This window comes from Lynx rufus, unplaced genomic scaffold, assembly GCF_022079265.1.
Source record: "Lynx rufus isolate CCGP_SWC_20201006 ecotype Redwood Valley unplaced genomic scaffold, mLynRuf1.p SCAF_34, whole genome shotgun sequence".
Lineage (NCBI taxonomy): Eukaryota > Metazoa > Chordata > Mammalia > Carnivora > Felidae > Lynx > Lynx rufus.
In genome coordinates, this window is record NW_025814850.1 from 1,004,545 (window position 1) to 1,025,045 (window position 20,501).

Below are 20,501 nucleotides of genomic sequence, written 5' to 3' on the forward strand. Positions count from 1 at the left end.
TCAAAGGACAGAGGCTCAGCCCACTGCCCCCACGGCCAAGACAGGGTCGGATCGTCCAGATTTACACTCCTCCCTACAAAGTCTTGCCTTCTGGAAGGGCTCAGTCCCCTTCTTCCCTTAACTCGTTCCCAACTGTCCACATGTAAAGAAGATCTAAGGCTGTCCCGTTGAATGTGGCCGCCTGGAAACACAGGTGGCTACCGAGCATCAAAATATGGCTAGTCCCAGTCGAGGTGGGTGTAGCTGTGAAACACCTAGCACGTTTCAGAGACTTAGCACAAAAACAAAAATCTCATCAACGTTTTCTTACATGTTAAAACGCTAGCATTTGGGATTTATTGGGTTACAGAAAATGTATCATTAACGTTAACCTCCCTTGTTTCTTTTCACTGGTTTTAATATGGTTATTAAAAAAGTCGCACTTACGTGCGTGGTGCACGTTTGGTTTCCAAGGGACAGCGCGGCTCTAGGACCTCCCTCTACCGGTCTGCGTGGCCAGCTCTGGGCTCTGTGCGTGGGACCGTGGGCCCGGCACACAAAGGGGGCACACTTCCCTCCCAAGGACAAGGTCTGTCGACCAAATACTCACCAAACTGCCCTCCTGCTGAGGGTTCAGCACCTTCACCATTATTTCCAAACTGCATCAATGAATCTAAAGTGCGGGGGGACATCGGCAGGTCAATGGTATTGCTGCAGGTCGTTCTGTAGGAAATGGGGAGCAGCAGGAGGGGAAAGGGCCGGGTTGACAAGACACAATGGAGAAAAAAAAAAAAGAACAAAACACACACACACAAGCCATCAAACTCTGGTCTCCAACAGAAAAATAAAAGCTCAAGCTTTTTAAACACACAGGGTCACTCTGAGTACTACGCGTAGCCCAGGGCATTCCAGCCCCTCTCAGGGTAGCTCTCACCCAGTGTCCTACTCCCGGGATAACTGAGGACACCAGAAATGAAGGCCAAATTTAGAAGGGAAGCCACTTACGGTGTCACACAGATAAACTTGGTCTTCAGGTATGGGGCAGCACCTGGGAAGAAGAAAACTGGGGCTTACTATGGTGACCCCACTGTGGGTAGAGGGCAGGTGGAAGCCGGCCGCCTCATCGGGGCAGACTTGCCCCTCCCTCCATCCTTGAGCGGAGATGGTTTTGAACCTGTCTCCCCTCAGGGCTGCCCCGTCCACCACTATGTACTATCTGATGTTCTAGGTGCTTGCAGCTGGGTAGTTCAGTTCTTGCTGCTACGCTTTCCAGAGCTGCAGAGACTTCTGAGCACACACCCTTGTCCCACCTGAGCCTAGACCAATGCCACCTTTGTGTGTTCATTCTTTCCCTAGATGATGTGAACATTTAACTGCCCGTGTGTGGTCTGAGGATCGTATTCTGGCCTGGTCGGCTCTCTTAGGTAACTTCTCTGCATGCAGGAATGGAGCCTATGCAGTCTGGGCTCCAACACCCCCGTCCTGCTGGGACACCAAAGTCACCAAGTCTTGAAGAGAATATGCAGATTGCTAATGCAGTTCCAAAGCCCAGGGTCACACCTTCCATTCCTACGGCACTGATCTGCCTCTCCCACATTTTTAGGTGAGTATAGGAGTAACCCCTCAGTTGGGTAACTACACCGCACAAAAAGCGGCCGCTTTATAAAGGGAGGCTGGCTGGTATTGCAGCACCGTCGACTCTGGGCTGGAAAACAGGAGGCCAAGGCCTCGTTATGTCTTCGCCAGCTAGGAGACCTGGAGCAAAGCACTTTCTACACCAAGAGGGAGGCGGAAGAGGGAGGCATCCATCTCCGTCATTTGTAATTCTTGTTCCATACTTAGAAATGTGAGGACTGGAATAAATGAATTTTAGGTGCTCAATGTTTACACCAAGAGGTCCAGGAGACTTGGAGATACTGGCACGACATCTGGGAGAGTCAGGTAAACAAATCACTTGGGGGGCATGGGGCCCGGTGGGTGGGCCGAGAGAAGCACAGTTAAAAAGTTTGAGGTTTATAGACAGACCAAGGGATCAGAAAGTATGGTCACAATCTGAGAAAAGGCATTGTCAGGGGGTCGTTGGACTGCCAACCAAGGTTATTTTTGGCCAAGAAATAGATTCATACGGTGCAGAATCCAAAGATGTACCCAGGCAGGGTTCTGGTGTCTTGTAAATCCACTGTGACGCAGACCTGAGGGGAGCTGACATCTCAGACAGAAAAGGATTTAGTTCCCCAGTGATCAAGGTAGCTGAGAAAACTAGCTTCAGCCTCAGATTCAGCAAGAGCAGAAGCAAAGGAGAAACAGGACTATACGCCGAGCTCTGGCTGTGTACAAGGTTGTACATATACTTCATCCAATTTGTAAGGTAAGGGGGTTGTCATTTCTAAAAAGGGACTCTCCCTCAAGCCATCGGGAAATACTGAGTGGGGTCTGGTGGAGAAGTAAGGAGGAAGGAAGGGTCCTGGGAAGATCATCTATCCCTGGGGACAAAAATATTTTCATGATGGAAAATGGGAGGAAACAGGCACAGATCCACGTCCCCGAGGACTCCCACTTTAATGCAGGGGCTCCACTGGCACGCCGCCCCTCCCCCCCATCACCTCGTTCCTGCCACCCCAAGCCCCTCAGTGCCCACTGCATACACCTGCCTCCCTGGGAGGCTGGCAAAGCACTCAAGTCACTAGTTCCTCTCTCTTGTGCCGGGGTGGGGTGGGGGTGGGGGGTCTTGCCCCTGAGGAAAACACTAGTGACTCCAAGCAGGAAAGGACCTTGCTTCCCGGTCACACAGGATGGGTGATGATAACAGAGGACACAGCCTCAATTGGGAACTTGGATCTTGAAAGCAAAATGAGCCAAAGGGACCAGGACTTGGACCTAAATGTCCTCAGCAGAAGGAACAAAGAGTAGAGTGTCAGGGCTGATAAACAGATCTCCCAACTGAAGCCCAGCTGGAAAGAAAGATAAGTAGCAGACAGGAAGTGAGAGTTAGCTCTTCTACAGTATGAATAAAACCCAACACCAGAACAAAGGGAAGAGGAAAGTCAATTGCCAAGTAACTCAAGTTCCTTCTTCCAAGTCCCAGTCTTCCCCATCCAAGAAATTCCTCGCACGGGATCTCTGTGAACAGGTAGGAATGTGCGTGTGAGCTCTTTGCACAAAGACAATTTTTCCAAAAGCAACTGGGGTGGAAGCTACCCTCAAGGGATCACTTCAAAGAGCTCTCCAACTAAGGGAAGTTAAATAAAAACAAAGAATGGCAAATCACAGACTCCCCAACAGGATCTGGACAGAGAAGAACCCAGAGAGCCAAACCAGCAAGTGCCAAAGGCACAGACCAGAGGGGCTGCTCCTCCTTGCGGAGGACTAATGGTTACAAGCTTACTATGAAACATTTGCTATACGACTTACATAGATACCTGTGCTCTTGCACATCAAACAACCGCTTTATTTCAATAGCTGCATGTTCTCAATCCCAATTCCGCACCCTCCCACCGTTTGCAGGCTCCTCTTCAATCACCACGCCCCCCACCCCTCCCCGCTCTGCTCGTAAACCACGTTCCAGTGCTGCTAACACTCATTTCCTCCAGAAAGCCTTTCTCCATCCCGCTCGACACTGCTCACATTGTTCAGCGATGGGGAAAAGGAAACATGCTAGACTCAAGTCTGAGTCGCAAACCTTCCAGTGTAAGAAGCGGTGTGCTGGCAGGGCATCCTGTTACTTAAGAATTCTGTCCTCGCGCTCTCTCGGCAGTATTTTAGATGTTTGGGGTGAGTTGAGTATGTGTGTCTATTTCCCCGTTTAGCCTGCTGGGTTCTCTGTAGGACAGAGACAAGTGACTTTGATGCCCCTCCTCTCTCCAACCCTAACAGCCACGACCAAAAAGCACTCACTACTGAGTGCTTATTTCCCATAAGAGGAATAAAGGTCACCAGGCTCTTTGGGCAGTGACCTACCTATCCCCCAAGAATCCTGCAATTTCCCACTTTTTCCCAGAAAAAGTGCCCAACGCGGAAAATCAACAACTACCTGGGTCAGCTTCAGGATGCTCCTGGCTTTCTGGTCGACAATACTTTCCAAACGCCTCCTCCTTAGGAATGTCCGGGTAGAGATAAACCAGCGGAGACACGAGGATGTTGGTAGCATCCATGATCTTATAGCCCATGATGATTTCAGCAAAAGACATGTTGTTCAGCTGCTGCTTGGTATATGGTTCCACGGACTGGATCTGGGTCTTGCCTGTCATCGGATATGGGAAGGGAGGATAATGGCCAGGTAATCTTAGAGAAAACTACCTGATTTATTTTTCCTTGAAAGGGAATGGCTTATGCCAACCTAGTTCTTGAGCCTCAAATATCCTGCCCAGTCACCTGGCCCTATAAAAATGCTCAGCTGGCTTCTGGAGAGGTTACCCAGTTGGGTCGTCAGCAATATACCTGAATAACTACTTGCATGAGCTAGATTAACAGGGTAAATTAGAAAGGAGATGAAGAATGAGATTTAAATCGGAAATCTGTAGGCAAATATTAGCTCCTGAAGAAAGCAAAACAAAATTGCCAAACAATCCTCCAGCTGAAAGAATTTGGAAGAAAAGAAGTCACTGAAAAATGTTTTTACAAGTCCAAGGCAGGGGAGTGCGAAGCCCATCTTTGCCCACTAGGGGGCAATAGGTACTTGAAACTAGTAGTGGCCACAGCGGAAGCAGCAACTGCCACCAGGTGGGGCGGGTGAGAGTCAAACTTACCGCTGATGTCCTTCTCCACCCAAGTGAAGGTGACACCTCCTTCTTTGCTGCTTTCACTGAATCTTAGCAGGAAGGTGCCTGGGGGCTTGGTGCTCAAGATGGCCCGCTCCCGCTCCTTACTGATAAAACCCATTATGTACCTGGAGCCAAAGAACAGCAACAAGATCTGGGCTGATGGGGTCCCGCCCCTGGCCTGCTGAGAGCAGGTGACGTGTTACACATGTGCACTCTGCCGGACACAAGAGCTTCAACCTACCCTTCGTTCCAAAGAGCCAGGATGTACTTTTTCACAAGATCAATGATATTGTCTAGCCAGACCCAGAAGGAGAAGCCTTTGCCGGCCATGTTTTCCTAAAGAAAAGAATAACGAGAAAGCCAAGTCTACTATCCCAGCCTTTTCCTTCTTAGGGACACAGTGCCACCAAAATCCCCAGGCCCATCTACCCTCAAGTAGGGCCTACGGGCCGCTAGACCATGAGTCTACAGCCTTCAGGCCCAGTGCCGTCCCCGACAACCTCACGGGTGGGCGTCCCTCCCGCTCCCACTCGGCAGCGACAAGGATTTAACAAGATGGCTTACTTTGCAAAATTTAGCCCACGTAATCTGACACCCTGAATAGTTCACACCAGGTCCTGCAAGGAAAAGAATAAAGCAGTGTAATTTCCAGCTTCAAATCAAGGATTTTATTTCTTTTTTTTTTTTTAATTTTTTTTTCAACGTTTATTTATTTTTGGGACAGAGAGAGACAGAGCATGAACGGGGGAGGGGCAGAGAGAGAGGGAGACACAGAATCGGAAACAGGCTCCAGGCTCCGAGCCATCAGCCCAGAGCCCGACGCGGGGCTCGAACTCACGGACCGCGAGATCGTGACCTGGCTGAAGTCGGACGCTCAACCGACTGCGCCACCCAGGCGCCCCTAGGATTTTATTTCTTAAGACAGAACATACATTCATGCACATCTGTCCCACAGTGGGCCAAGTCACCATCGGTTTTCATGTATTTAAAGGTTCCCACCGTTGTGTCCATGTATGTGTGCACACACAGGTACACACACGTACACAGATGTACAAAATCCCATCGTGTGATCACCTGCGTTGTTGTTTAGACTAGCAGAGGTGGTGGATGACGTATCGAGGGTCCGTCCCCCCACCCCCCGCGACTCTTCCTAGCCTCATGTGGTGGCAGCTGGTGCTCAGGGACCAGCAGCACACAGTAATAAACTGACAGTGTTAGAGGGTCACATTTGGCGGTGGCACAGGATAAGGCTACTTACAGTCCAGGTAGCATGTAAAATAAAACAGTCCACTAAATTTTTTTTTCCCAGAGGAAAAAATAAAAACAAGCCTACAGTTTACTGAAGAAATGGACATGGACGTCAAGCTTTTGCCTCTGTCTTCTAACACGCACTTAAAAAACAGCTTCCTGGGGCGCCTGGGCGGCTCAGTCGGTTGAGCGTCCGACTTCAGCTCAGGTCATGATCTCACTGCTCATGAGTTCGAGCCCCGCGTCGGGCTCTGTGCTGACAGCTCAGAGCCTGGAGCCTGCTTCAGATTCTGTCTCCATTTCTCTGCTCCTCCCCTGCTCGTGTTCCGTCTCTGTCTCTCTCACAAATATGAAAAATAACTTAAAATAACTTAAAAAAATTTTTTTAAATTTAAATAGCTTCCTAAGGTTAGCCAAAGTAGTGCTCTGGGAGGGTGAGGGGTCCAGCCACCGAGAGAAAAGAAATCTGCCTCCCACCTCAGAAATGATCACCAGGAGGCATCTCTACTCCACCCCACCTCCCCAACTGCTGGAGCACATGTTTTCAGGCCCCAGGACAGTGTCTGGCTCAGCAAATTTTCCTGAATGAACAGCCCCACAGGCCAGACTCCTTCTCTGAAGAGGGCAACAGGGAAAAGGGGGAAAATGCTGACCTAAGAGCTTCTCTGCCAGCGTCGTCAACTGCTCGATGCTCAGGCCTCGCTTTGTGGTGGAGGAGAACTGCCAGCTCAGCACCTCAGCCACTTGATCCCAGGTTCCAATCGGGGGCTTGGTGAAAAAGTTCACGTTCTGTTGAAAACGACACATTTGCTCATTTATTTTTTTTTTAATTTTTTTTTTTAACGTTTATTTATTTTTGAGACAGAGAGACAGAGCATGAACGGGGGAGGGTCAGAGAGAGAGAGGGAGACACAGAATGTGAAGCAGGCTCCAGGCTCTGAGCTGTCAGCCCAGAGCCCGACGTGAGGCTCGAACTCACGGACCGCGAGATCGTGACCTGAGCCGAAGTTGGACGCCCAACCGACTGAGCCACCGAGGCGCCCCAACACATTTGCTCGTTTAGATGGAGACGGTGGTGCTTGGTGACCCACGCTAGGACCGCGACAATGGTTTCTGAAGGATGGGCGCTTACCTTGGGGTTGTTGGTCAGCATGTTATACCACAGGATAGATGCCCAGGCATTAGGCATCTGACAGATGTTGGAGATCACCACAACCGGCAAGGAGTGGGTCTGTGGAGAGAGTGGGGAATAAGCTGGGGAGGCAGAGGGCCCTCACAGCTTCAAACGTCTCTTCAGTCAGACCTGCAGGTTTCGAATAAAAGAATGTGCCTTAAATCACACCTACTGCCAGCCCTTAGGGAGGAGCTCGGCTGAGTCAGCTCAACACCCAGAGTGGAGAGAATGCCAAATGCGGGTCACAGGACACAACCAGGAACTTAAAAAATCTGACATGCTCAAAGCTGGACTCACAGTCCACAGACTCCCCGTTTATAAAACCTGGGAGGCACTCTCCGAGAGTTGAAGCTGTATCTGCCCGTTAAACAGACAGGTCCCAGTAGGCAAAGACTAGGATTCTTGCTTTTCCGGGTATAGCTTTAATTTAAAGATGAAGAAAGTTGATAGAAGAGAATGCAAATGCCATGATTTCCTGTACACTAAAAACAGTGGCTGTCTAAAAAGCCTATTTTGCCCAAACATAGAGTCCATTATAATTTCTATGCACAGATTAATAATATATTAATTAATTACAATTTCAGTACTTTCATATACTGAAAGCTGAGTATACAGTTGACCCTTGAACAGCATGGGTTTGAACTGCATGGGTCCGCTTATACTTGGATGATTTTTCTTGATCTAGAGTACTGTCCTATAAACGTATTTTCTCTTACAATTTTCTTAGCAACATTATCTTTTCTCTAGCTTACTTTATTGCAAGAACACAATATATAAAGCATATACATCATTCTACCTTCTGTAGAAAAAATCCCAACTAGAAGTTCTTGTCCTGAATCACCCCTGCATGCAGCCCTGTCCCAACTCTGTGGCAAAACTCACCTCAAGGTCAATCTTGAGGCCCTGGTGATACACCTCAGTCTCAAAGGTGATCAGGTGCAGCTCCTCGGTGACAATCAGGGAGGCCTACAACGAGAAGGGCACCCTCTTCCTCAGAGAGAATGGCCTTGGATACTAACAGCCATAGCTGAGGAGAGTGAATGCCACAGCCTCATTGCATCAAGAAGGGTGATCCACCGGGAGGCCATGGACACACCAGGGACACAACACTGAGAACACGCCCTCTTCAGTGCTACGATCTTCAACCTCATCTTTTACTGGTTTTATTACAATACTATAGACCCAATAGGTTATTTACCAAATGGGTAAGGTGCACAGAAAATCAAAACAATGAACACCTGTACCCACTACCCAGTTTAAGCGAAAGATCATCACCACGGAGATGCTCGGGATGCCCTTCCCCATGCCCTTCCCTGGTCCCTCCTCCCTCAGATATAACCGCTATTTTGTCTTTTGGGTTTATCGCTTCCCAGTTTTCCTTTAGGGCTTTACTGTATTTATATCTCTAAATACTGTATGCATTGTTCAGTTTTAGAGGTCTGTGAACCTTACACAAATCATACCCTATATATTCTTTAGGACTCGCTTTTTGCATCCCTGGGGTTGTATGAATTTGCTGTTGTTCATTTTCACAGCTCTAGAGTATTCCATCATATGACTCTACCACGAATCCTTTATCTACTCTAGCAGCGATGGTATCTGGGTTATATTTAGGGTTTACAATCAGGCTGCTGTGACATTTTGTACATGTCCCTTGGTGCACATGTGCAAAGATTTCTCTATTGTTAAATCCTGGGAGTGGCACTGCTGGTTTGTAGAGTACGTTCATTTTTTTATTATGTCCAGTTGTTTTCTGAAGTGACAATTTATACTGCCACCAGCAATATGGCAACCTTATTTTCAGTAAGACTTCTCAGTGAATTCTCAGAGACACAATTTCAATTCGTTTTTAAAACACTATCTTTTTCCTAACTATAGAAATAACATATGTCCAGTTTAAAATGCAAATATCACAGGGCGCCTGGGTGGCTCAGTCGCTTAAGCATCCCGACTCTTGATTTTGACTCAGGTCATGATCTCACAGGTCATGAATTCGAGCTCTGTGTCGGGCTCTGTGCTGACAGTGCAGAGCCTGCTTGGCATTCTCTCTCTCCCTTAAAATAAATAAACTTAAAAAAAATAATAAATCAACTTTAGAATGCAAATATTACAGAGACAGCATAGTCTTAGATACTAACAGCAAAATAAATACATAAGCATTGTTTGGTATACATTCCTCGAGAATGTTGTTGTTTTTTTAAGTTTATTTATTGGGGCAACCGGTGGCTTAGTGGGTTAAGCATCTGACTTCGGCTCAGGTCATGATCTCATGGTTCATGAGTTCGAGCCCCAAGTTGAATTCTGTGTTGACAGCTCAGAGCCTGGAGCCCACTTCAGATTCTGTCTCCCTCTCTCTCTCCCTGTCCCTCCCTCACTTGCGCGCGTACACATGCGTGAGCTCTCTCTCTCTCAAAAAGAAACATTAAAAATAAATAAAATAAAGTTTATTTCTTTATTTTGTGGGGGGAAGAGGAGTTACACTTGTGAGTGGGGGAGAGGCAGAGAGAGAGAGAGACCAAGAATCCCAAGCAGGCTCTGCGCCAACGTGGGACTTGAACTCACAAACTGTGAGATCATGACCTGAGCCAAAATCAAGAGTCAGAAGCTTAACTGACAGAGCCAACCAGGCACCCCACCTCCCCACCCAGAGAATTTTGTATTGCATATGTGAATAGAACAAAAACAGTATAGTACACTTTTTAAGCAAATATGCTAATATTCTACTCGAATTATTTTGCATCTTGCTTGTTCTTTCTTTTTTTTTTTAAGTACGCTCTATGCCCAACATGGGGCTTGAACTGACAACCTTGAGATCAAGAGTCACACACTTTACCGACTGAGCCAGCCAGGCACCCCGCATCTTGCTTTTTCTAAACAGATATGCCACATACATTTTTCTATGTTGTTGTATATAGACTCCTTCACTCTTTACAGTCAACCATTAGAAATGCACTTTTTCTCACTAAAGGCCTGCTACATTTTAGAGAAGAGGAAAGAATGGGCAGGGCACAAATACCAGAAAAAGAATAGACTATCACAATCTTTTAAAATGATTAAAAACTAGTTTTGGTCACATTTGCCTATTTTATTTAAGTTTATTCTTGACACTGAGAATCCCGTAATCTGAATCAAATGGAGGAAGAGAATAATAGAAATAAGGGGAACAGGTTTTATTCTTTTTCTTAAATGTCTAATTCAGATTTATTACAACCTTCTATCCCACCTCAGTGAGAAAATCAGGACACCAAAAATGAAGCCAGGCAGTCTCAGCGGGCAGGAGTTGGAAGGGGAATTTGGAAAGCCCCAGGCAAGGTGGAAGCTTCTTTTCCACTAAATGGGTGTGGGTAAGTCAGCCAGGGACTTTCCACCCCTCCTTAAAGATGAGCCAACTCCCAGGACAATCAAGAAAATGCTCCAAGCCAGAGAACTCCACGGCAGAGTGACTTCTGACCATGTCATTTTTGACACATGGTGACTACATTTTCCAAATGACTACAGCTTAACCACAGGTTGGGGTCTCTAATTCAGGCCAATAAGAAGGCTCTTTTTCTCTCCCCATTAAAGAAAACCCTCCCAGTTGGTTTCGTCCCCCAAAAAACTTACATCACAATTGGCTCGGCCCCCGTTACCACATCTTTGCTCTCTCAGGGTCTGTAGGAAAAGCAGAGAGCACCTGGGTCACGTGAGGCTCCCCCCCACCCCCACCCCCCTCTCCCTCCACCAGGTGCCCTTGGAGAAGGGGATCCAGGCTTCTCCATGTACCAGATGTTTGAATTCTGCAGAGAGGCTGCCGTTGTTGGACTCTTCCATGTTCATCACTTTCGTGTTTGTGCCCAGAATGTTAAATTTCCGGGATCTGAATCACAGGAGAAAAACCAACCACACAGGTGATGGAGCAGCCAGAGGACAGAGTCAGATTAAACAGATCAAAAGGAAGCCTTTAGGCTGAACTCACCCTCTGAGAGCTGCAACATCCCCGGAGTCTCTGTTAAGAATATAAACTGGTGTTAATAAGACTGGCCCCGTTTCTTCGCAAAGTCTACTCTACCCGTAATGTACTCTGCTGGAAAAAAAAAACCACTGTTCTCCTGGGAATTTCTGTAAACGATTCAATTACATTTTGTACGTGAAATACGACAACCCTGTACAAGCCTGCCCAACATCAATTTCCCCCTCCCAACAGACCCTTGCATCTGCTCAGGTATCCTTCCAGTCCCCACCTCCAGGGGATCCTGATTGTTCATTAAGTACATCAGAACATAGCACTCCACGGTGTGGTGGTCCCAGGGCGAGGACATGACCTACGCTGTCTCAGACTGGGAAGGAATTACAACACGGGCTGGATTTATTTTCCATAGCTTCAACTGAACATGAGCAAGGAAGCATATGACCTTACTTATACTGCAACTCAGAAGGGAACCTCACAAAGCCAGTGATACTTATGATGGCGGGGAAGGCACACGGAAGATTCTGGGTCCAGGATGACATAAGTGAGTCACTGATCTCACTGTCAGGAACTTGCCCTAACTCTGCATTTCCAGTTATACTGGGCTGCAAATTTCCTTATTATTTAAGCCACACTGGGTTTTCTGTAAAGGTTTACTACTCCCTGTAACTCAAATCGTCCCATTTCATATTAGCTGGAAACAATCTTCCTAGCCTGTCCGGTCTTTCAGCTCTATGTGTTTGAACATACAGCTTTTTATATAGTCACATTTCTCAGTCTTTTCCTTTCTTATTATTTTATTACTTTTTAAAGTGTTTTTTTTTTTTTTTTTTTTTGGAGAGAGCAAGAGTGAGAGCGAGTAAGCGGGGAAGAGGGGCAAAGGGGTAGAGAGAGAGAGAATACCAAGCAGGCTCCACACTCAGTGAAAAGCCCGACGTGAGACTTGATCCCATGACCGTGAGTTGGACATTCAACTGACTGAGGCACCCAGGTGCCCCTATTATTTTAGCACTCTTTTTTTTTTCAACGTTTATTTATTTTTGGGACAGAGAGAGACAGAGCATGAACGGGGGAGGGGCAGAGAGAGAGGGAGACACAGAATCGGAAACAGGCTCCAGGCTCTGAGCCATCAGCCCAGAGCCTGACGCGGGGCTCGAACCCACAGACCGCGAGATCGTGACCTGGCTGAAGTCAGACGCTTAACCGATTGCGCCACCCAGGCGCCCCTTTTTTTAAATTTTTTTTTCAACGTTTATTTATTTTTGGGACAGAGAGAGACAGAGCATGAACGGGGGAGTACTTAGCACTCTTTTAAAAGTGCTTCTCCATTGCTACATATTCATGAATATAGCTACTATTTATTAAATAGAGTATTTCGTGTCGGTTTACAGATTAAAATTGGTCAAATTTTAAACCATTCAGAAGACATCTTTCCATATATCACAGGTTAAAAAATTTTTTTTATTAATGTTTATTTACGTTTTCACACACACACACACACACACACACACACACACACACACAGCATGAGCAGGGGAGGGGGCAGAGAGAGAGAGGGAGACACGGAATCTGCAGCAGGCTTCAGACTCTGCACTGAGCTGTCAGCAGAGTCCAACGTGGGGCTCGAACTCAAGAGTGGTGAGATCATGACCTGAGCCGAAGTTGGACACTCAACCGACTGAGACACCCAGGCGCCCCCCCATATATCACAGTTTATAACTTAAGAGTCTATGTTACCAGGAAATTCTCTCTCATGTTTAACCTATATAGCCTTTTTTTTAAACTTTTTTTTGCGTCACAGCTTTGACATGTAATTGATGAATAATAAAGTACACTATTGAAAATGTATTTGGAGGGGCGCCTGGGTGGCGCAGTCGGTTAAGCGTCCGACTTCAGCCAGGTCACGATCTCGCAGTCTGTGAGTTCGAGCCCCGCGTCGGGCTCTGGGCTGATGGCTCAGAGCCTGGAGCCTGTTTCCGATTCTGTGTCTCCCTCTCTCTCTGCCCCTCCCCCGTTCATGCTCTGTCTCTCTCTGTCCCAAAAATAAATAAACGTTGAAAAAAAAAAATAAAAAAAAAAAAAAAAAGAAAATGTATTTGGATAAGATTTGACACACACCTATATATACTACACACACCTATGAAATCATCAGCCCAAACAAGGTGATGAACATATCCAACATCCCCAAAGTTTCCCCAAGCCCATTTGTAATCCATTTCCCAATCCCACACTCCACCCCACCTTTGTCCCCAGGCAATCACTGGTCTGCTTTCAGTCACTATAGGTGCATTTGTATTTCTAGGATTCTATACGAATGGAAGTATGTATTCTTTTTTCTTGGTCTGGCTTCCTTCACTCAGTGTAATTATTTTGAGATTTCTCATGTGTGGCTGGTATCAACGTTCAGTCCTCTTTATTGGGAAGTGATATTTCATTTACGGATAGACCACAAATTACGAAGCAACAGTGGAGCAATCGGTCAGCGCAAGCTACTTAACAGATATGCCGCAAGGTGTCTATTCACTTGCCTGTTAATGGACATTTACGTACAGCCCTTTGCGTGCACATATGCTTTCGTTTCTCTTGGGTTAATACTGAAGAGTGGAATGGTAGGCTTATAGGGTAGGTACATGTTTAACTTTGTAGGAAACTGCCAAGCTCTTTTCCCAGAATGGCTGTACCATTTTGCCATTTTACCATCATTATGTTATACGTTCACCTATGCTTTTAAGATACATTAGATGAAACATATAAATACATCTGATGGACAGCAAAACATAAAACGCTAATTTCTCATTCAAATCCCCCCTGCCCCCAATATCAGGTTGTCCCAAAACTACTTCCTGAATACTCCATCCTTTACTAACTGATTTGACATGTCATTTTTAACGTATATTAATTCTTTATATAAACTTGAAGCCCATTTCTGGACTCAAGATTTTGTTGCCATGATCAGTTTATTCCTGCCCTAGTAACACACACATTTAGTAACTGAAACTCTGTGATACATTTTAATGTCTGGCAAGGCAGCTTCCCATTATTTTTAGTCACTAAAAAAATGTTTTTGAAAGTGAAATGGTGGTTGCCCGGGGCTAGGAGGATAGGGAAATGGGGATTTGTTGTTCAATGGATGTAAAGTTTCCATGTCGCACAAGGAAGTAGTTCCGGAAATCTGCTGCACAGCAGTGTGAATATACACAATGCCATACATTTAAAAATAATCAAGAAGGTAAATTTTACATATTAATTTTTTATCATAATTAAAAATAACACAACCTTTTTTATTTTCATTATTTATGTTTATAAATATTTGCTTTTTTTTTCAAGTTTATTTACTTATTTTGAGAGAGAGAAAGAGCGCACACATACGTGAATGGGGAAAGGGCAGAGGGAGGGGGAGAGAGAATCCTAAGCAGGCTCCACACCCAGCACGAAGCTCTATGCTGGGCTCCATTTTACGAACTGTGAGATCATGACCTGAGCCAAAACCAAGAGTCTGATGTTTAACCTATTAAGCCACCCAGATACCCCCAAATACATCCTTTAAAAAACAAACAAACAAACAAAACAAAACAGGGGCACCTGGGTGGCTCAATCAGTCAAGTGTCTGACTTCGGCTCAGGTCATGATCCTGAGTTCGAGCCCCGCATTGGGCTCTGTGCTATGGAGCCTGCTTTGGATTAGCTCCCTCTCTCTCTGCCCCTCCCCCCACTTGCACTCTGCCTCTCTCTCAAAAACAAACGTTAAAAAAAAATTTTTAAAACCTTTCTTTGCTTATTTTTCTCATCTAAGACACAACTTGAAAAGCAAGTCAAAGGTTTAAAAAATCCTATTCACATTTTGCTTGGTGCCATATTAACTGAGAAGAATTAACATCTTTATGATAAAAATCCACAATCCAGGAATATGATCTGTCTTATCACTTTTTACAATATCCCCTCCTGATAAAATTTCATAATTTTCTTCAAATAGATCTTACACATTTCTGTTATGTTTATCACAATATATTTTTTACTTTTGTTGCTTATTGTGAGATTATGCTAATATGTGGTTGAAGTTATTAATTTTTGTTTATTTTTATTAAGACTACCACCTTCCTGGGCGCCTGGGTGGCTCAGCTGGTTGAGTGTCCGACTTCAGCTCAGGTCATATCATGGCTTGTGAGTTTGGGCCTCACGTCGAGCCCCTGTGCTGACAGCTCAGAACCTGGAGACTGTTTCTGATTCTGCGTCTCCTTGTCTCTCTGCCCCTCCCCCCTCCCCCACTTGTGCTCTGTCTCTATCTCTCAAAAATAAATAAATGTAAAAAAAAAAAAAAAGACTACCACCTTCCTCAAGTCCCTTATTTCATTAGTAATTATTTTCCAGTTCATTCTCTTCATGATTTCCAGATAAATAATTACGTCACCAAAAATTAAGGATACATTTTCCTTTTTCAAACCTCTTCAAAGTATATGTGCATTTTAATTTTTGAAAGGTATTGCCAAATTTTGAAAAGTATGTACCCGAGGGGTGCCTGGGTGACTCAATTGGTTAAATATCTGACTTTGGCTTAGGTCATGATCTCGCGGTTCACGGGTTCGTTCGATCCCCACGTCAGGCTCTGCACTGACAGCTTAGAACCTGGAGCCAGCTTCGGATTCTGTCTCCCTCCTGCCCTTCCCCTGCTCACGTTCTGTCTCTCTCTCAAAAATAAACAAACATTAAAAAAAGAAAAAAAAAGAAAGAAAAGGATGTATTCCATTGCGTGGTGAAGTGTGGAACAATAAAAAAGGTCAACTTTTCCCCATATAGTCAGGGTTTTATATGACATGCATAAATTACACTTACAAGTAAAAAATTAAAGAAAAAGAGGGACCCACAGTCACAACAGCAATTGAAACTCATATCCGTACCACTAGCTTTGTGGTTTTGGTCAGGGCAAGGCTTCTGACAATTTTTGTTCAATAAATGAAGCTCCTTGAATGGAAATAGTCTCTAAGTTCACATGGTATCTGTTAAAGTTCTCATTTCTCTGTCTCTCATTTGAAAAAAAGAGAAAAGAAGAGCAAAGATACGGAGTACTTACTTGTCAATGCACACTTTAATTTTAAGCTGATAATTTAACTCAGGGAATTTGACCAGCAATCTATTTCAAAAAAGAGGGGGAGAAAAAGTTTGAGTAAAGGAAAAAAAAAAATCAGTTTCAAAGAAAAGTCAGTAGGCTCCCCCAGCAACGTCTACTTGAAGGAATATAAAATTCACAACGCTTTATTTCCAAAAGGTGAATGAAGCACAATCCCAAATCCCTCTTCCTGCTTAGTGCCGTCTTTGACCTTATGTTGAGTATCACCCCTTCAGGTCAAGAGGTCCTGAAAGAAAGCCTAAGAAATCCGAACTTGGACAAGGTTGTGAGAGATTCAGCGAAGGATAATAAAAGCCATTTCATGAGAAATATTACGGGAATACGTGCTCTGCAGCTGGTATTCCTTCTATTAAACTTGAAACCTAACGCCATACACCAAGCTTCTGAAGAGGGAAATTTCACTACGGAAGGGCAAACCCCAAAGCACCTGTTCTGACTTGGGTGTGAAAGTCACACCCCACCCTCCAGGCTCACCACCCACCTGCTCTAATTACCTCTTAGCTTCTAGATCACTAAGCCTTTCTCTTTCCCTTAAAATCCTCAGGGAAAAGTAGGCTCAGAGAACAGAAAATAACCAGCATTATTTTGCCTCCCTTGCAGGGCAGAAGGAGACACAACGAACTAAGACCGTGGGCTTGACATTTCAGGAAGATGCCCACGTAACCTCGAAAAGAGGTAACCGTTCCTTCACTTCTGACAGAAGAGTCAAAGAGCAAGTTGATATTATGCCAACAAATTCCATACCCACCATACTATCGCCTGTGATGCCTGGAAAGAACAACCCTGGCCACCAACTCTCTTTCATCCTAAGAGCATCTCTCAGTGATGTATCTACCAGAAGAGGAAGGACAGGGCCCACCTGACTTTGGTAGTGAACTGGACGCCAGTCTTGATGACCAATGGCCGGTCGGGATGCATGGGCATGCAGGGCTGCCGCTCAACCACAAAGGCACTGAAAGGCACAGAGAAGGACGGCAGTCCATAAGCTTCCTGGTGAAACGGTCTTTGTCCTGTGCCTCCAAAGTGAAGGAGGTGTATGTGGCGGGGGAGGGGCAGTGATGAGAGAAAGAATTCTAAGTTACCTTTTCATTAAGTTTCTAAACAGCTCCACAATCCTCTCCTCCAGCATTGGCCGGTGCTGTACAATGGGATCCCCTTTGTAGGACACTTTTTGCTGCAACTCCTCCAGTTTCTTAATTTGTTGGCGGGTCTGAAGTTGAGATTCCGCTAACGAGGTTATCCTGCCAATAAAATAAGAAAGCTACCAGGCACCTGAGTGCGGCACCAGTGAGGGTTAGAGAAGGGGAAGGGAATCCCACCACCATGCAGTCCCCTAAAATAAGAAAGGGTCATTTTTTTTTTATTGTGGTAAAATATACATAGCATAAATCATTGGCATTAAATAAGGAAAAGTGGAGGTGGGTGGGGGGAGCCTGGCTGGCTCAGGCGGTAGAGCATGTGACAGCCGATCTCCGGGTCAAGCCCTGAGTTCAAGCCCCACGTTGGGCATAGAGCTTACTGAAAAATAAAATAGGGACGCCTGGGTGGCTCAGTCGGTTGAGCGTCTGACTTTGGCTCAGGTCATGATTTCATGGTTCATGAGTTTGAGCCCCGCGTCGGGCTCTGTGCTGACAGCTCAGAGCCTGGAGCCTGCTTTGGATTGTGTCTCCCTCTCTCTCTGCCCCTTCCTTGCTTGCGCTCTGTCTCTCTCTCTCTCTCTGTCTCTCTCTCTCAAAAGTAACTAACATTAAAAAAAAGTTTAAAAAATAAAATAAAACAAAAATAAGCAAAAGGGAATTTCTTTTATTTTTATTATTATTTTAAAATAATACCTTCCTCAAATTTAACATTTCAGAGAGGGAGCTAGGCATAAGGAAGAAGTGTTAAAACATACCCCTAAGAAGCATGAACGGAGTTATCATCAGGAGGTAACAAGCATTAGAACCCAGCAATGGAGAATGTGAAATATGAAATTTGGCACTGTCTTCATCCTAACCTGTCTTTGGACCAAAATGTGGGGACTGGGGAAAGGCTGACAATTAGGTGGCCCAAGAAGATGGGTTTGAGCTCGTTCTGCCGCTCACTGTCTGAGCAATCCTGGCCAGGTCCCTTCACCATGCGGACCTCGATGTCCCCTTGCATGAAAGAAGGGGTTGAACTACATGATTAATAAAGACTAAAAGACCTCAAAGAGAGAAAGTGAAAGATTTTAGGGTTGGGGGGGTAAGGAACAGGGCAGCTGCTGGGATTTCTGGGCTCCCTGACTCTCTTCTGGCACTTCCATTCTCCTATTTCCAGAACTCAAGCTTTTTGGTTCCCTGATCAGAAAGCACTTAAAACAGCTTTCAGTAAGTCGACAAAACTCAGGGTTACTGAAGATATGAACAAACAGGCTTTCTCAGGCAGAGCTGTCCTAAATTTCCAATTTCGTGCTCTACGTGTCTGGTGGTTCCCCTTTATGTCAAGTTTCTCATAATTTAAGCTGGTGCATCATGTTCACTGTTGGGCCTTGCACATCAAGGATCTTCACCAAGACCTGCTGCATGAATGAAAGCAGAAGAGCAGATAAAGAATGATCCCACTGGGGCGCCTGGGTGGCTCAGTGAGTTAAGCGTCTGACTTTTTATCTCGGCTTGGGTCATGATCTCAGCGTTCATGAGACTGCGTCCTGTGTCGGACTCTGTGCTGACAGCACAGAGCCTGCTGGGGATTCCCTCTCTACCTCTCTCTCTGCGACCATCTCAAAATAAATAAACAAACATTAAAAAAAAGGTAACCAAGGGGCGCCTGGGTGGCTCAGTTGGTTGAGTGTCTGACTCTTGATTTCAGCTCAAGTTGTGCTCTCACAGTTTGTGAGATCGAGCCCCACATAGGGCTCTGTGCTGATGGTGTGGAAACTGCTCGGGATTCTCTCTCTTCCTCTCTCTCTCTCCCTCTCCCTCTCAAAATAAATAAATAAACTTAAAAAAATTTTTTTAATTTAAAAATTTAAGAAAGATAACCAAAATTAAATAAAAAAGATGGGTGCCTGGGTGATCAGTCGGTTAAGCGTCTGACTTTGGCTCAGGTCATGATCTCACAGTTTGTGAGTTCGAGCTCTGCATCGGGCTCTGTGCTGACAGCTCAGAGCCTGGAGCCCGCTTCAGATTCTGTGTCTCCCCCTCTCTCTGCCCCTACCCTGCTCATGCTTTGTCTCTTTCTGTCTCAAAAATCAATAAAAACATTAAAAAAAAAGAAAGAAAACGTAGATGACTCTCTTTACGTATATATGTACAATAACAAACGTCCAGAGGAATGGTCATTGAAATTTTAACTATAGGTACCTCTGAATGATTGGTTTTTTAAAAGACTTTTCCTCTTTCTATTTATTTTTTGTATTTGAATTTTTTTCCTTTATAAAGAGCATGTATTATTTTAGATTATTAAAATAACTAAAACTCAAACTTTAGTCTGTGCCACATAGTTACACCAAAAGCTTTATTTAAGCTATTAAATAAAACATGCTTATATGTAAGAGATGAATCACTGGGTTCTACTCCTGAAGCCAATACTACACTGTATGTTAACTAACTTGAAATAAATTAAAAAAAAAATGTATATATATATATATATATATGTACTTAAAATATAGTAACATAAACACATTTTTATCAAAAAGGTGTCCAGGGTTGCCTGGGTGGCTCAGTCAGTTAAGCATCCGACTTAGGCTCAGGTCACGATCTCACGTGAGTTCAAGCCCCACATCGGGCTCTGCGCTGACAGCTCAGAGCCTGGAGCCTGCTTCGGATTCTGTGTCTCCCTCTCTCTCTGTCTCTCCCCTGCTCACGCTCTCTCTCTTTCTCTCTGTCTCTCAAAAAAATGGACATTTAAAAAATTTAAAAAAAAAAAAAAAAAAGGTGTCCAAAAAGGTGAAACTCTTTAGACTCTTAGACTCGATTTGAATATAAAAAGTCTCCACCTTGGAGACGGAGCACCAGCCCCGGAGGCCTGCAGTTACGACCAGGATTTCAGCACAGCTTTCTAGAAAGAAAGGGAAAACGTCTCTGTCATCTCTTACCAGTTTTCTAGGCGGTCGAGGCAGATGTTGGGCGGGCCCCCGATGCACGCAATCTGCTGCCGCCTCTTCCAGTCAGCCAGCTCTTCATCCGTGAGCGTCTTCTGCACATACTCCATGGCTGACAACAGCCCCGCCAACTCACTCACGATGCTCTGGTCGGAAACCCAAACAAAGTCAGAAAACATTTCCTCAGACCGTCTCTAACCACACTCT

The 20,501-nt window shown here is 45.2% G+C and overlaps 1 protein-coding gene across 5 annotated transcripts in view; it reads right to left on the reverse strand.

Annotated features, from left to right (window-relative positions):
* Positions 1-20,501, reverse strand: part of STAT3 (signal transducer and activator of transcription 3) — a 69,195-nt gene that overhangs the window by 2,209 nt on the left and 46,485 nt on the right. For 2 of the 5 annotated variants that reach the window (XM_047093303.1, XM_047093304.1), the window contains 16 exons: positions 20,289-20,440; positions 17,314-17,472; positions 17,091-17,183; positions 16,175-16,234; positions 11,117-11,146; positions 10,924-11,017; positions 10,765-10,812; positions 8,044-8,127; positions 7,120-7,218; positions 6,641-6,776; positions 5,304-5,356; positions 4,981-5,075; positions 4,725-4,864; positions 4,007-4,219; positions 985-1,027; positions 590-702 (listed from right to left, as the gene is read on the reverse strand). In XM_047093303.1, the coding sequence (XP_046949259.1) occupies positions 590-702; positions 985-1,027; positions 4,007-4,219; positions 4,725-4,864; positions 4,981-5,075; positions 5,304-5,356; positions 6,641-6,776; positions 7,120-7,218; positions 8,044-8,127; positions 10,765-10,812; positions 10,924-11,017; positions 11,117-11,146; positions 16,175-16,234; positions 17,091-17,183; positions 17,314-17,472; positions 20,289-20,440 (1,612 nt within the window). The remainder of the gene's footprint in view (positions 1-589; positions 703-984; positions 1,028-4,006; positions 4,220-4,724; positions 4,865-4,980; positions 5,076-5,303; positions 5,357-6,640; positions 6,777-7,119; positions 7,219-8,043; positions 8,128-10,764; positions 10,813-10,923; positions 11,018-11,116; positions 11,147-16,174; positions 16,235-17,090; positions 17,184-17,313; positions 17,473-20,288; positions 20,441-20,501) is intronic. The other 3 variants (XM_047093308.1, XM_047093306.1, XM_047093307.1) reach the window with 3 other exon arrangements.